Source organism: Oncorhynchus masou, chromosome 6, assembly GCF_036934945.1.
Source record: "Oncorhynchus masou masou isolate Uvic2021 chromosome 6, UVic_Omas_1.1, whole genome shotgun sequence".
Lineage (NCBI taxonomy): Eukaryota > Metazoa > Chordata > Actinopteri > Salmoniformes > Salmonidae > Oncorhynchus > Oncorhynchus masou.
In genome coordinates this window covers 45009111-45022888 of record NC_088217.1, presented here as the reverse complement: position 1 = coordinate 45022888, position 13778 = coordinate 45009111, and the positions used below count along the sequence as shown (strand labels likewise).

The 13778-nt window shown below is 47.5% G+C and overlaps 1 protein-coding gene across 2 annotated transcripts in view; it reads left to right on the top strand.

Annotated features, from left to right (window-relative positions):
* Window positions 1–13778, top strand: part of LOC135542116 (cadherin-4-like) — a 250989-nt gene that overhangs the window by 113916 nt on the left and 123295 nt on the right. Inside the window, exons 1-2 of one of the 2 annotated variants that reach the window (XM_064968778.1) lie at window positions 9607–9724; window positions 10704–10727. In XM_064968778.1, the coding sequence (XP_064824850.1) occupies window positions 9637–9724; window positions 10704–10727 (112 nt within the window). In that variant the 5' untranslated portion in view covers window positions 9607–9636. Of the gene's footprint in view, window positions 1–9606; window positions 9725–10703; window positions 10728–13778 lie in introns of those variants that run through there. The other variant, XM_064968776.1, reaches the window with a different exon arrangement.

The following is a 13778-nucleotide window of genomic DNA, read 5'->3' as shown; positions in this document are numbered from 1 at the left end:
TCCTAGCTGGCCGCCACCCTCTCAACACACAATCCATGCCACTCCTCTATTCTCCTCTTAAGTATGCACATTTACATTTATTTTCATGAGGCAGAACTGAATTCCGCTACATGGGCCTGCTGCAAAGTCAAATTTTCTATATCGTAAAAATCCATGAAAAAAAAAATGTGCTTTTCAGTCTTAGGTTAGGTTTAGGCCTTTGGGTTAGTAGTGTGGTTAAGGTTTGGGTTAAGGTTAGGATTTTATGACTTTGTGGCTGAGCTGCCTCCAGGGCAAGATTCATGACAATAAATGCCAACCAGCCTGGAATACACCTCTCATCTCCCCCATTCTCTTCAGATCTCATTGTTGTCCCTTCATTTTAGGGACACTCACAGAGCATCCCAAACATACACATCCATTGGAGTGTGATGTAGCAGCTGTCTTCATAAGAGCACTTCTAAGTGTTGTTTCTCATGTCATGTCTTTGACGGTTTGAGAGCCCTCTCTGACCTTTGTAAGGTCTTTACACAGTGTTGAGCTCATCACTTCCCTTGTCATCCATTTATTGTTCCCTAATCTCCCCCATTGCCTTTGTTGCTTCCCATTTCCCTTTAATAACTGTTACCAGAGATGGTCTCTGTGAGTGTGACGGAAAAAAATCAATGGAGGGTCTGGAACGGGAATGAGATCCTCCCTCTGTACTTTGAGTGATAACAATCCTCCCAGGCCCAGCCTCCTTTTTCTGTATCATCTGGCCTCTCATTGGTCCACGCGAAGGGAAGCCCACAGCGCAGCCCTCTTCATTAGAACAGTCTGTGTGAGAACAGAGTCTATAGGGAGGCAGTCTAGAGCCTGTCTCAACGAGGGCTCCAGATCAGAGAGATGTAGAAGGTGTCAGGAAGGAATCACAACCAATTATTTGCTAAATTTAAAGGCCTAGTTTGAAATATGTTGAATATGTTGTTCAATGTTTTTGTGGAGATATGGATATGCCGTGATCACTCACATGGACATCTGCACCTAGTCAGTCAGTGGTGGATGATTCTCTTAGCCAAAATCAAAGTATTGCCACAAGAGGAAATGTAAACATGATCTCTACGTGCATTGGGTTATTTTCAGTAGAGATTGGCTACTCTGTAGAAGTATGTATCACTGAGTCACAGACAAGCACACTTTCAGTTAAACATACTGACTGCAACTTCTATCTACGTGACTTAATCCCTTCAGTTAACAGTGTTGGGGAGTAGTGAACTACATGTAGTTAAACTAGCAATTAAACTAGTAGATTGGTGGTAGTTGAACTAAATTCAATCTAGGTAGTGTTTTCAGTAGTTCATAGCTTTTTTTTGCCATGTAGCGGTATAGCTAACTACTGGAACTACACACTACTTTTACAATATAATATGAGTGACATAGGCAATAATTGTGTTTTTCTTTTTCGGCATCAGACCTGCCTAATTCTCACTTGAAACGTTGTTTTTGTGTTTAGTAGACTAAATGACACATTCTGTTGACATACCATCGTTCTTGTACCCAAGAAAGCTAAGGTAACTGAGCAAAATGACTATCGCCCCGTGGCATTCACTTCCGTCATCATGAAGTGCTTTGAGAGACTAGTCAAGGACCATATCACCTCCACCCTACCTAACACCCTAGACCCACTCCAATTTGCTTACCGCCGCAATAGGTCCACAGGCGACGCAATCGCACTACACACTGCACACTGCCCTAACCCATCTGGACAAGAGGAATACCTATGTGAGAATACTGTTCATCGACTACAGTTCAGAATATCACACCATGGTACCCTCCAAACTCGTCATTAAGCTCGAGACCTTGGTTCTCGACCCCGCCCTGTGCAGCTGGGTCCTGGACTTCCTGACAGGCCGCCCCCAGGTGGTGAGGGTAGGAAACAACATCTCCATCCCGCTGATCCTCAACACTGGGGCTTCACAAGGGTGCGTTCTCAGCCCTCTCCTGTACTCCCTGTTCACCCATGACTGCGTGGCCATGCACGCCTCCAACTCAATCATCAAGTTTGCAGACGACACGGACAAACTCCTCGGGAGGCTGAAGAAATTTGGATTGTCCCCAAAAACACTCACAAACTTTTACAGATGCACAATCGAGAGCATCGTGTCGGGCTGTATCACCGCCTGGGATGGCAATTGCTCCGCCCACAACCGTAAGGCTCTCCAGAGGGTAGTGAGGTCTGCACAACGCATCACCGGGGGCAAACTACCTGCCCCCCAGGACACCTACACCACCCGATGTCACAGGAAGGCCAAAAGGATCATCAAGGACAACAACCACCCGAGCCAATGCCTGTTCACCCCGCTACCATCCAGAAGGCAAGGTCAGTACAGGTGCATCAAAGCTGGGACCGAGAGACTGAAAAACAGCTTCTATCTCAAGGCCATCAGACTGTTAAACAGCCATCACTAACATAGAGCGGCTGCTGACAACATACTGACTCAAATCTCTAGCCACTTTAATAATTAAAAATTGGATGTAATTTATGTATCACTAGCCACTTTAAACAATGCCACTTTATATAATGTTTACATACCCGACATTACTCATCTCATATGTATATACTGTACTCTATACCATCTACTGCATCTTGCCTCTGCCGTTCGGCCATCGCTCATCCATGTACATAAAAATATATATTCTTATTCATTCCTTTACACTTGTGTGGGTATAAGGTAGTTGTTGTGAAATTGTTAGATTACTTGTTAGATATTACTGCATGGTCGGAACTAGAAGCACTTGCATTTCGCTATACTCGCATTAACATCTGCTAACCATGTGTATGTGACATATAACATTTGATTTGATTCATGACCCAAATGTGATCTGTTCTTGCAATTTGTAGTCTACGACGTTTCAGATATGCATATGATCATTTTTCACGAGGGAGGTTTGATGTAGTGAACTACTCTTTCAAAGTAACTATTTTCATTACGGGTAGCTTTAGTTTAGCTTAACTTCTTCCAGTGGGAAGTAGCTTGGTCAACAATATTTTCAGAGTAGCCTCCCCGACACCTTCAGTTAACTGGTCCAGAGTATCTTTGAGACACACAAAGCAGCGTGGCAGGTTACCAGCCCCAGCGGAGGGGAGAGCTCCATGTCACGATCAGGAATGGACACCTGGGGGATTGATGACAGCCCTTCGCTTCTCTATTAGACACATGGTGGATGAATATTACTGCTCTGCTGCTGAGATAAGTCCCCGGTGGATTGACACAGCAGTCGTTTGCTGGTTTTGCATGGAGCCCATGGGGTGTTGAAGAGCACTCCTGTCTAGACCTGGAGTAGACGGCAGCTGGGTGTGCATGGAGCCCATGGGGTGTTGAAGAGCACTCCTGTCTAGACCTGGAGTAGACGGCAGCTGGGTGTGCATGGAGCCCATGGGGTGTAGAAGAGCACTCCTGTCTAGACCTGGAGTAGACGGCAGCTGGGTGTGCATGGAGCCCATGGGGTGTAGAAGAGCACTCCTGTCTAGACCTGGAGTAGACGGCAGCTGGGTGTGCATGGAGCCCATGGGGTGTTGAAGAGCACTCCTGTCTAGACCTGGAGTAGACGGCAGCTGGCTGTGCATGGAGCCCATGGGGTGTAGAAGAGCACTCCTGTCTAGACCTGGAGTAGACGGCAGCTGGGTGTGCATGGAGCCCATGGGGTGTAGAAGAGCACTCCTGTCTAGACCTGGAGTAGACGGCAGCTGGGTGTGCATGGAGCCCATGGGGTGTAGAAGAGCACTCCTGTCTAGACCTGGAGTAGACGGCAGCTGGGTGTGCATGGAGCCCATGGGGTGTAGAAGAGCACTCCTGTCTAGACCTGGAGTAGACGGCAGCTGGGTGTGCATGGAGCCCATGGGGTGTAGAAGAGCACTCCTGTCTAGACCTGGAGTAGACGGCAGCTGGGTGTGCATGGAGCCCATGGGGTGTAGAAGAGCACTCCTGTCTAGACCTGGAGTAGACGGCAGCTGGGTGTGCATGGAGCCCATGGGGTGTAGAAGAGCACTCCTGTCTAGACCTGGAGTAGACGGCAGCTGGGTGTGCATGGAGCCCATGGGGTGTAGAAGAGCACTCCTGTCTAGACCTGGAGTAGACGGCAGCTGGGTGTGCATGGAGCCCATGGGGTGTAGAAGAGCACTCCTGTCTAGACCTGGAGTAGACGGCAGCTGGCTGTGCATGGAGCCCATGGGGTGTTGAAGAGCACTCCTGTCTAGACCTGGAGTAGACGGCAGCTGGGTGTGCATGGAGCCCATGGGGTGTAGAAGAGCACTCCTGTCTAGACCTGGAGTAGACGGCAGCTGGGTGTGCATGGAGCCCATGGGGTGTAGAAGAGCACTCCTGTCTAGACCTGGAGTAGACGGCAGCTGGGTGTGCATGGAGCCCATGGGGTGTAGAAGAGCACTCCTGTCTAGACCTGGAGTAGACGGCAGCTGGGTGTGCATGGAGCCCATGGGGTGTAGAAGAGCACTCCTGTCTAGACCTGGAGTAGACGGCAGCTGGGTGTGCATGGAGCCCATGGGGTGTAGAAGAGCACTCCTGTCTAGACCTGGAGTAGACGGCAGCTGGGTGTGCACTGCGTTCTGAGTTTGTCTCTGTTGTCACTGTGGTCTTTCTGGGGGAAGCTGCACTCGGTGGGCTGAAAAGGGGATAGGGACTAGGATCTGCTGACACGGTGCAGGAAGACTGCCAGCCTGGTACAAAACACCTCTAGCAGAGATGCACTTTTCTCCTTTTCTACACGTTTCTAGTTTCCATTGCTTTCCCCTCTCTATTTCTCTCTCTATTTCTCTCTCTCTATTTCTCTCTCTCTCTCCCAAACACACATACGCTCACTCATACATATACACATGCATGCCGTATGCACGCACGGAAGCGCACACACACACATTCATTCTGAGTGATCGATCAGGTTTTCCTCACCCTGGCTTTGGCCTTGTACATCTGCCGATGAAGTGTGAAGCAGTAGAGACTGTGGAGTACACTCTCAGATAGAGGATGCAAGGTGTGTTCTCCCTCACTGTCTACACACACACACACACACACACACACACACACGTCTGCCTCCCTCCCTCCCATCCCTGCCTGTTCTTCTGTTTCTCTCACTATGTCCTTCCATGGATGCGGTGTGACCAGGGGACCTTTCTCCTCCGTCCATTTCACCCCTTACTCCCGCCACTCTCCAGCAGCCATAATGACAAAACATTTATTTAATACGAGCTGGTGGGAAAATGAGATTTAGGGTGTGGACAGTGAGAGAGGAAAATGGAGAGAGAGAGAGAGAGCGAGGGGAAATGGAGAGTGAGAGAAAGATGGTGAGAGGAAGGGAGAGCGAGAGGAAAATGGAGAGAGCGAAAAAAAGAAGTGCAAATGGAGAGAGAGAGCGAGAGACGGCGACACACAGAGAGAGTATCTCCGTGAGCCCTGAGGCTGTGTAGTAGAATCATAGAGACGCCGGGTGAGTCATCATTCCTGTCATCTTCATCACCACAGCTAATGACATCCAGTCTGAATGAGAGGATGAGGATGATTCGGACGATGATATGAACAAGATTGTCTAGTAGGCTCACGGTTTGAATGATATACTGCTCATTACAGTGCCTCTGCAAAAGGAGAGTGTCAACCAACCAGAGCAACATGCCTCAGAATGAACATGCTTCTGTTGAGGGTGAAGCGTTGACTCAGCAATGGGCCTTCCACTATCCCTCCAGTCCTTGTTCTTTGATGTCATCCTCCTTCTGTAGAGTGAGCAGCGATGGGAGACATTTGCCTAGACATATGCTCTCTTTACCACTCTCTGCTCTCCCCCGCTCTGCCTTAAGTGATCTGGGGTGTTTATGGAGGAACACTTGGCTGCCTGAAACCGGAGGGGAGGCAGGGAGCGCGCGTCTTCCCCCCCCCTCCCTGAGCTCCACTTTGGGCTTTCTGCATTTTAACAAAACATCTGACTCTGTCAGAACCAGTTAATCACAGCTGGGTCTTTAATACGCTCTGATCTCTCACTGTGCATTGGAGTGAGTGTGGTCTGGTGTCTGGGAGAAGCTATCGGATACGTCATAGCTATTACTTCAGAGTTGTCTGGAGACTCTGGACTTGTGTCTATGTGCATTGCACACGTGGTAATAAATATGCACACATATGCTTCGTCATCAATGGACAAATGTACGCACATGCATGAACTCATGTCATAATGGATATTGTCAGATATGTATCACAGCTATTCCAGTGAGTCCTGTCCCTGCCGTCGACTGGAGAAGGCTTAGAAATGCAATTCATTCAATCCATCGGTGCTGAACCAGTGATCCAGCAGACCTGTCATTGGGTCTCTCTCGCTGAGCCTGAAATTCTCTGGTTTCCTGTCTAAGAGGAAGCCCAGCTGGGGAAATCACTGAATCAGCTGCTGATTGGCACACTGATGGAGACCATTTGGAAGCCAACGTTGCTGGAGGAAATTAAATTACAGAAGTCACAATTTGTTGGCTTCTTTTTTTTTCTTCTCCGCAACAGCTTAAGGGATGAATAAGATGGAGAGACGATGCCGTGTGTATGTCTGTGTGTGTGTGTTAGGGCTGCACAATCGAATTCACATCGAAATCGCAATATTGGCATGTGCGATAGGCCGATCCATATCTCAAGAGATCCATATCGCATGCAGTATTTTGAAATGTCACTCAGTCGCTTGTAACATCCGTTTTGATAGTTTACTCCGTTTATCGTTCATCTCCCTCTCTCGACTTTAGAGTTGCAAAAGGAGGGTATATTACTGTTACATTTTTATGTTTACCAGTAAACTAGCAGAACTTTGTTAACTTTATTATTATTTTTTTATCACATGACATCTAGTGGCCTATTTGGCCATTACATGGCTGTAATTATCGCTGGCCCTCTGATAAATAAAAACATTTGGATGGCAAAGCTGTAAAAATGATCCTAAATATAAACCATGAACTTAGTGAATTCCTGAATTCCGTTGGTGTTTAGTATGAGGGTTTCAGCATGAAATATACTTTATATATCTTTGACACACATTCATTCATCCAGTACAGTCTATGATGCTGCGGCAGCATGGGGGTCTTGGTAGGACATTGTAGAAGAGCTGTTACATGGACGGGATTATTCGGGATGTCTGCTTATCGCTGTGGCCCACTGGAGAGCCCTATTATCTTTGCTGTGCACAGAGCACAGGCAAGGGTCCACCACTGTGCTCACAACAACCTCCATATTCTGGTGATGTACAGCATAGGAGATAGAGAGAGAGACAGAAGGATGGAGAGAGAGAGATCAGGGATGGGAAGAGTAAAACTGAGAGAGAACTAGTGAGAAAGATGGGAAGAGAAAGACAAAGGCACAGAGAGGGATGGAGGGAGAAAGAGAGAGAAAGAGGGGGGGATGGAGGGAGAGAGAGAGATAATCAATGACATTTGACAAGACCATCCCTCTCCAGCGTCAGCAGCCTAGGAGAGCCGTGTTTATTCCCCAGTAACAATGGATTCTGTTTCAGAGATCACTCAGTACATAACCCATCATCAGAGAGGTTTAGAACTGCTAGTTTAGAACTGCTAGATGACATGTCGCGTGCTGACTGAGTACATACTGTAAACAGATACATATCTCCACATCAACCAACCAGACATCAACACATTTAGACATGTTGTATCCTATGTACTGGAAGTGGTGTTCACTGTACTTGACAGCCCTGATTCTCTCCTCTAGGGCCTTATTACCATATTAGAAGACATGTAAATGTTTCCCCTCATTGTGCTTCTATTCAGCCACTTTAGTACACCAATCAACACACAGCGCAAAACAATAAGGCTTTTATTTTCCGTATGAATCCGACAACTCATTAGGCAGTAATGAACTAACTCCTTTGTTGCTCTTCTTGTTTGGGAGGGGGGTTGTGAGCGTGGGGAGTGAACATGCACGCACGCACACACACACACACACACAGACACACACAAACACACGCACGCACGAGCACACACACACACACACTCCCACACACACACCACCCGGCTATCCTGTAGTCCCACTCCAATTATGGCAGCATCTCACCCGGGAAAGGAGCCCACTTACCCAGCATTCACTTGATGAATAATTGATTGTTTATGCGAGTGTTTTGTTTGTAAATACACTTTTGGTGTCTGATTAATTGTTTTCTAGACATATTAATTTGCTAAATTTGATTTGATTTTTTAATTCATAATTTATTAGCTGAACACTCTCTGGTAATTAGGCAACACTAGGGTTTTGAAGGGTTTCTGTCAAACCCAGATTTGTTACGCATGAGGAAACACACACACACACACACACACACACACTGACACAGGGCACCAGGTGGTAGCTCCCATGTGCTAACCCATTCGTCCTAGTGGGTTAAGGTTAGGGGTATATGGTGTGGAGAAGCTTCCAGTGAAGCAGACAACCTGTTAGCTTCTGTGTCAGTGAGATGTCAGTCAAGCTTTCAAGTAATATACTGTTGTACATCAGGGTAGTAGAGTTGTACAGGTCCTCTCTGTTTAGTGAGAACTGAATGATGCTCTTTTTCTTTCACTCAAGACACGCTGCTCTGCATCCTCACAGTTCACACCTGATATTAATCCCAGGCATATTCACTCTGCCCAAGTCTTTGGGTGGCCATCAACCTCTCCGACCAGCCATGCACAGACAGGAAATCACACAGCAAATGCACATGCAATCCTTTCAGAGAGGCACAAAGGTGTGTTCCTATAATTGAGGAGGAAATGAACAACTGTGACATTTTCCCCTAGAGCTGTAATGAGAGGAAGTGTGCCTGACTCCTCCCTTACATACAGGACAGGCAGCCTTGGACTCAACCTGGGAAACTGAGAGCAGGACAGTCAGCATTAGTGTTGTCGTGGGGAGGGCTACAAGGCCCACAGAGGAGAGAGAGTGGCGCTAGGCTGCTGCATGTGTGCCAAATGTGAGTCTGCCTGCCAATTTGTGGGGATACTGGCAAGTGCAGAGCAGGCTGAATCCTTGACATAGGGAGATGAATTATTGAAACATTGCTCGCTGTTGTGTAGGGGGCGGATCGAGAGATTCCTTTACTTGCACTCGAGGCATTCCAAGACGCTTAAAATATTGACGGGTTTGTACTGTGTTTGGATGTTTTTGCTTATTGGGTTCGACAACAAATACGACAGAGCAATATGTTCTACAGGTTTAGAATGGAATTTACCAGACCGTATTGAAGAAGTGAATAGTAATTCCCATGCTTCATTTGCTGATCGTGTTAATGCATTTACTTATTTGACGCTTACTCTGCGCAATGCATAAGTCAGTAGATGGTCTGCAAATAATTTCCCCAAGTATTTAGAAACAACCTGACAAACGAAGTGAGAGAAAGTACAGTATATTATGGGCCATGTTTTCCCCTCAGCCAAGACAGTGACTTTTTGGGGGGCCCTCCGAGAGTGCCTGGCAACCTTCGCTCTCTCTGAGGCTCGTTCAGATTCTGCACACATGCCGGACTCAGTTACCAGTGTGCTCCATTGTGCTACAAAGTGGTTTGCTGTGATAGAACAACAATTTGAGGGTCATGTTGGTGAGCGGGGGTGACTTGGCAGGGGGTGTTGTTGTCAGCGTTCGACTTCCTGTGACGCCCGGCGCAGAAATGAGAGCAATGAATGTTAAACGGAGCCATTTGAAATGGTCTCTCATCAAATCCGTGTGCAGCGTCACCGTTCGATGGCCTTGGAGGGGTAGGTGGCACCGAGAGCAACTGTCTCTAGCAACACAAACGCCTTGCTGCGTCGCTCCTTATCCAGCTGTGATGCTTATATCTCAATAAAGATGTACATAAACGTTGTGCAGAGTTCATTCCATTTGAGCAGTATTGCATTATATACATCACAACAACTGGGGTGTGTCCCAGTTAAAGTATCTCGAGGCAAAACGTACGGAAAGGGGAGAGCAGCAAACTGTTCCAGTTGAATTGCAGTGTGTGCAGTACACAACAGACTATAATCAATGCACAACTGCTCTCTGTATTTGATGTGATGTAGAGTATTTGAACAATAAGGTCATGTTCTTCTGCTGTTGAACAAGAACGTGCTTTTCTTTGGAGGGGATGAAAGTGTGTGAACGCCTTTTTCTTTACTCGTGGTAGAGGTGGAGGTCTGCTCAGCAACTTACTAAGTAGAATGTGTTTGTTTTTATTGTGTGTGATCACGTTTCCTCAGTTATTTCTATTTTCCTTAATCACTCTATATTGTTAAATGACAAAAGTCTTGTATGGCAGCTTGAGAGCTTGCATGTTGTTCTAATCGTTGTATTCTCCCTCCCTCCCTCCCCTCCCTCCCTTTTCTCTATCTCGCTCCCTCTCTCTCTCTTCTCGCTCCCTCTCTCTCTCTTCTCGCTCCCTCTCTCTCTCTTCTCGCACCCTCTCTCTCTCTTCTCGCTCCCTCTCTCTCTCTTCTCGCTCCCTCTCTCTCTCTTCTCGCTCCCTCTCTCTCTCTTCTCCCTCCCTCTCTTCTCCATCCCTCTCTCTCTTCTCCCTCCCTCTCTCTCTCTTCTCCCTCCCTCTCTCTCTCTTCTCCCTCCCTCTCTCTCTCTCTTCTCCCTCCCTCTCTCTCTCTCTTCTCCCTCTCTCTCTCTCTCTCTCTTCTCCCTCTCTCTCTCTCTCTCTTCTCCCTCTCTCTCTCTCTATCTCTTCTCCCTCCCTCCCTCTCTCCCTGACAGACACCACCCTGTCGAGTGAACGTGGTAAGTACTGCAGAGGCACGTTTCCCTGATTTTAGAGACGGCTGATTTGACTGAGCCAGATTGGTGATGTTTGTGTGGATGAGTGTGTAGAGAGACATCTCAGATGTTTGTCTCAGGGGGGAGTTTGATGCCATGAGCACAGAACGTTGTTTGCGTCAGCCACGAAGCTATTTTCCTCTTCACCACATTTCATATCGCAGCAATGTTGGAAAGGGAAAAATCTACCCAATGTAATTACCAAAACAGCATCACTGGACCCATGTGGCCAATCAGAGTTTGAATTTGGCATATATTGTATATATTCACTCCGTCCTATTTAGCCAATTGGCCCTCTGTGTCTCTAATGATATCATATTTATAGTAGCCTGCTGTATCTCCTGCCCACTGTCTATTTGTCTTCATACAGCTGACTATAATGGTCTTCAGTTCATCTCCACATGGCCCATAGAAGGAGCAGATGAACCACGTCTCCTCCAGAGCCCGTCTCTCGATTTTCATTTGACATTTGACTCCCCACATAGGCTTCCTCTGTGCTGCTGTTTCGTGCTTGGAGGAGCATGGTGATCACCCATTTCCACTCAAATCAAGATATAAAATCGTCTGCGGTACGGTCCGTACGGTCTATATACGGGCTGTAATAAGAGCCTATTGAGTCTGGACCGGTCTACCTGCAGATCCCAGGGACCAGGCAGGCATGCATAAAACCCCTGTGCCCTACTGTGGTGCAGTCGGTTGCATCTGCTTAGAGCTGCCTTCTCTCACTCTGCAAACAGCCTGGCTGCGTTATCAGAGATGGGTTTAGGACGGGTACGGGTGAACAGACAAAGCAGCAATGATAAAGCTTTGTGTTTGAAGGATGCATGCACAGGTCATTGATGTGTGGGGAAACCCACGTTCTGTCGAAGCACCAGCATTTGTCTGTGGAGCTCATACAGTATGTGCATCCCATGAATGGTCAAATCATACCCTGTAGGTTGAGGTGACATTGGTGAGGATATATGGAGGGAGATATTGTAGTAAATGAGACATGGAATTATGACTTATTATTAGTAAGTAGTAGTAAGGTGTCGTGCTAGCCATGTCATCTCCGAGAGGGGGAGGAAGACAAAGGGGACAGGGCATGCATTCTCTCTACTACTAGGTCCTATGTTGGAAAATCAGGACATAATGTGAATGCTATTTCAGAGGAGGGGAAGTGTGAAGTAAGTAATGAAAGGGAAGGAGTGAAAGGCGGATGAATACGTGAGATGAGGGAGAGTTAGTGCAAGGTCTCTGTGCCCTTGGCCCCTTTGTACACTACTGCTAGGAGGCGGCGGGGGGGGGGGGGGGGCTTATCACAGTTTATAATGACTAAAGCACATGCACTACTGCAGACTCTTCTCCGGGCAATAATTGGGCAAACAATCAGAATTGGGCTGCATTTGTAAAAGCAGCCATTGTGTGTAATAAAATAAAAATAAAAAAGGGGGTTACAGTTACCCCCCCCCCCTTTTCGCCGTGTCCTCAAAAAGGCTCTATCAGCCCCGTGTTCTGGTGTGCCAGATAGCACCCTCAATGTCAAGTGGCTGGGAGCTTTCTCTCTCAGCTTAATTGTCTGTACCTGAGACAGGATGCCTAGGTGTAATTGCGATAAGAGAAAATGCTGTGCCTGGCTGGTTTTAGTGCCTTTATCTGTAATCTCCGGATTGATTATGGTTTTTCTGCCAGTCAAGCAAATTGTTCAGCCCCATCAACTGCACTGGAAACTGCCTTAACTGTGTCAGGACCAAATAGGGGAGCAGAACACATCGGCAAACCCATAAAACATGGAGCCATATATTGCTTATGGCAATACAAAACAGCCGAGAGGCTACATTTATTCCCCTCTCAGTACCTGTATGTTCTCTAAGTGCTTGATGTTCAGTTATAAAAAGGCCATACAGTACATTGAGATTAGAAATTCCTTAGTAATTGTCTTTTATTTGGAGAGTAATGCAAGGGATGTTGAACACTGCAAATATTCTTTCCCGGCTGATGCAGTACATGAACGTAACATTATGACTACAGCTACTGTTCCCTGAAGGAGGGAAACGATGTACAACATACTATGGGGAGTCGCACTCTCGCGACTTCAGTTGAAAGAGCTACAATCACGCCTGTCAAGGCCATTGAAATCCTCGCCCACTGAAAACCCCAGATTCCACAGGTGATAAGAGTGAGGCTCTGATTCATTCCTTCAGTTGGACGCAACCTCACCTTAGAGTCGCCTGGGGCAAACTGAGTACCGAATAATGCGCGGAGATCCTCGACACCGTAACCGGAGGCCGAAGCCATTAGCAGGCGGTGTTGTAGGAGAGGATCTTCAGATCCAGCAACTCCAGTGGCTCAAAGGGAGTGGAACACAGTTGCTCCAAAACCAGTGCCTAGTCCCATGTGGGCCCAATAGGTTTGGAGGCCTGTCTAAGACGATGTACACCTTTCAGGAACCACACACCTATGGGGTGGGGCCCCGGTGAGGCTCCATCAATTTCCATATGAAACACTGAGATAGCGGCCATGTACACTTTTAACGTGGAAAATGGCTGCCCCTGCTCGAAAAGCTCTTGTAGGAACATAAGGATGTCCCACACAGAGCACTGAAAGGAACAAGTCCTTTATCTTGGCATCAGAGCTCAAACGCATACAGCCCTCTCGTGGAGGGAGACCTAGCAGACTGAATGGTAGCAATAACATTTGGAGATAAACCTCCAGCCTTCAGATTGGCCTTCTAAGGGGCCAGGCCGTGCGCCTGGGACGACAGGTCCCTGCCAATGGGAGTTGCCATGGGTCCCAGTCTAAAAGGCAAATGATCTCCGTGAACAAAGGCTGCCAGGGCCAATGAGGAGCCACAAGAATCAACAATAAGCCCTGCCGGCTCGCCCTCGCCAACATGGGCTGAATCAGAACCACTGGCAGAAATGCATAAAGTAGGGTCCAATGCCACTGGTGCGTCAGAGCGTCTGTTCTCAACAGGGCACTCGGGTGCCTCACCGAGAAAAATAGACGGCACTGCAATGCGTGCTGAGTTTGTAG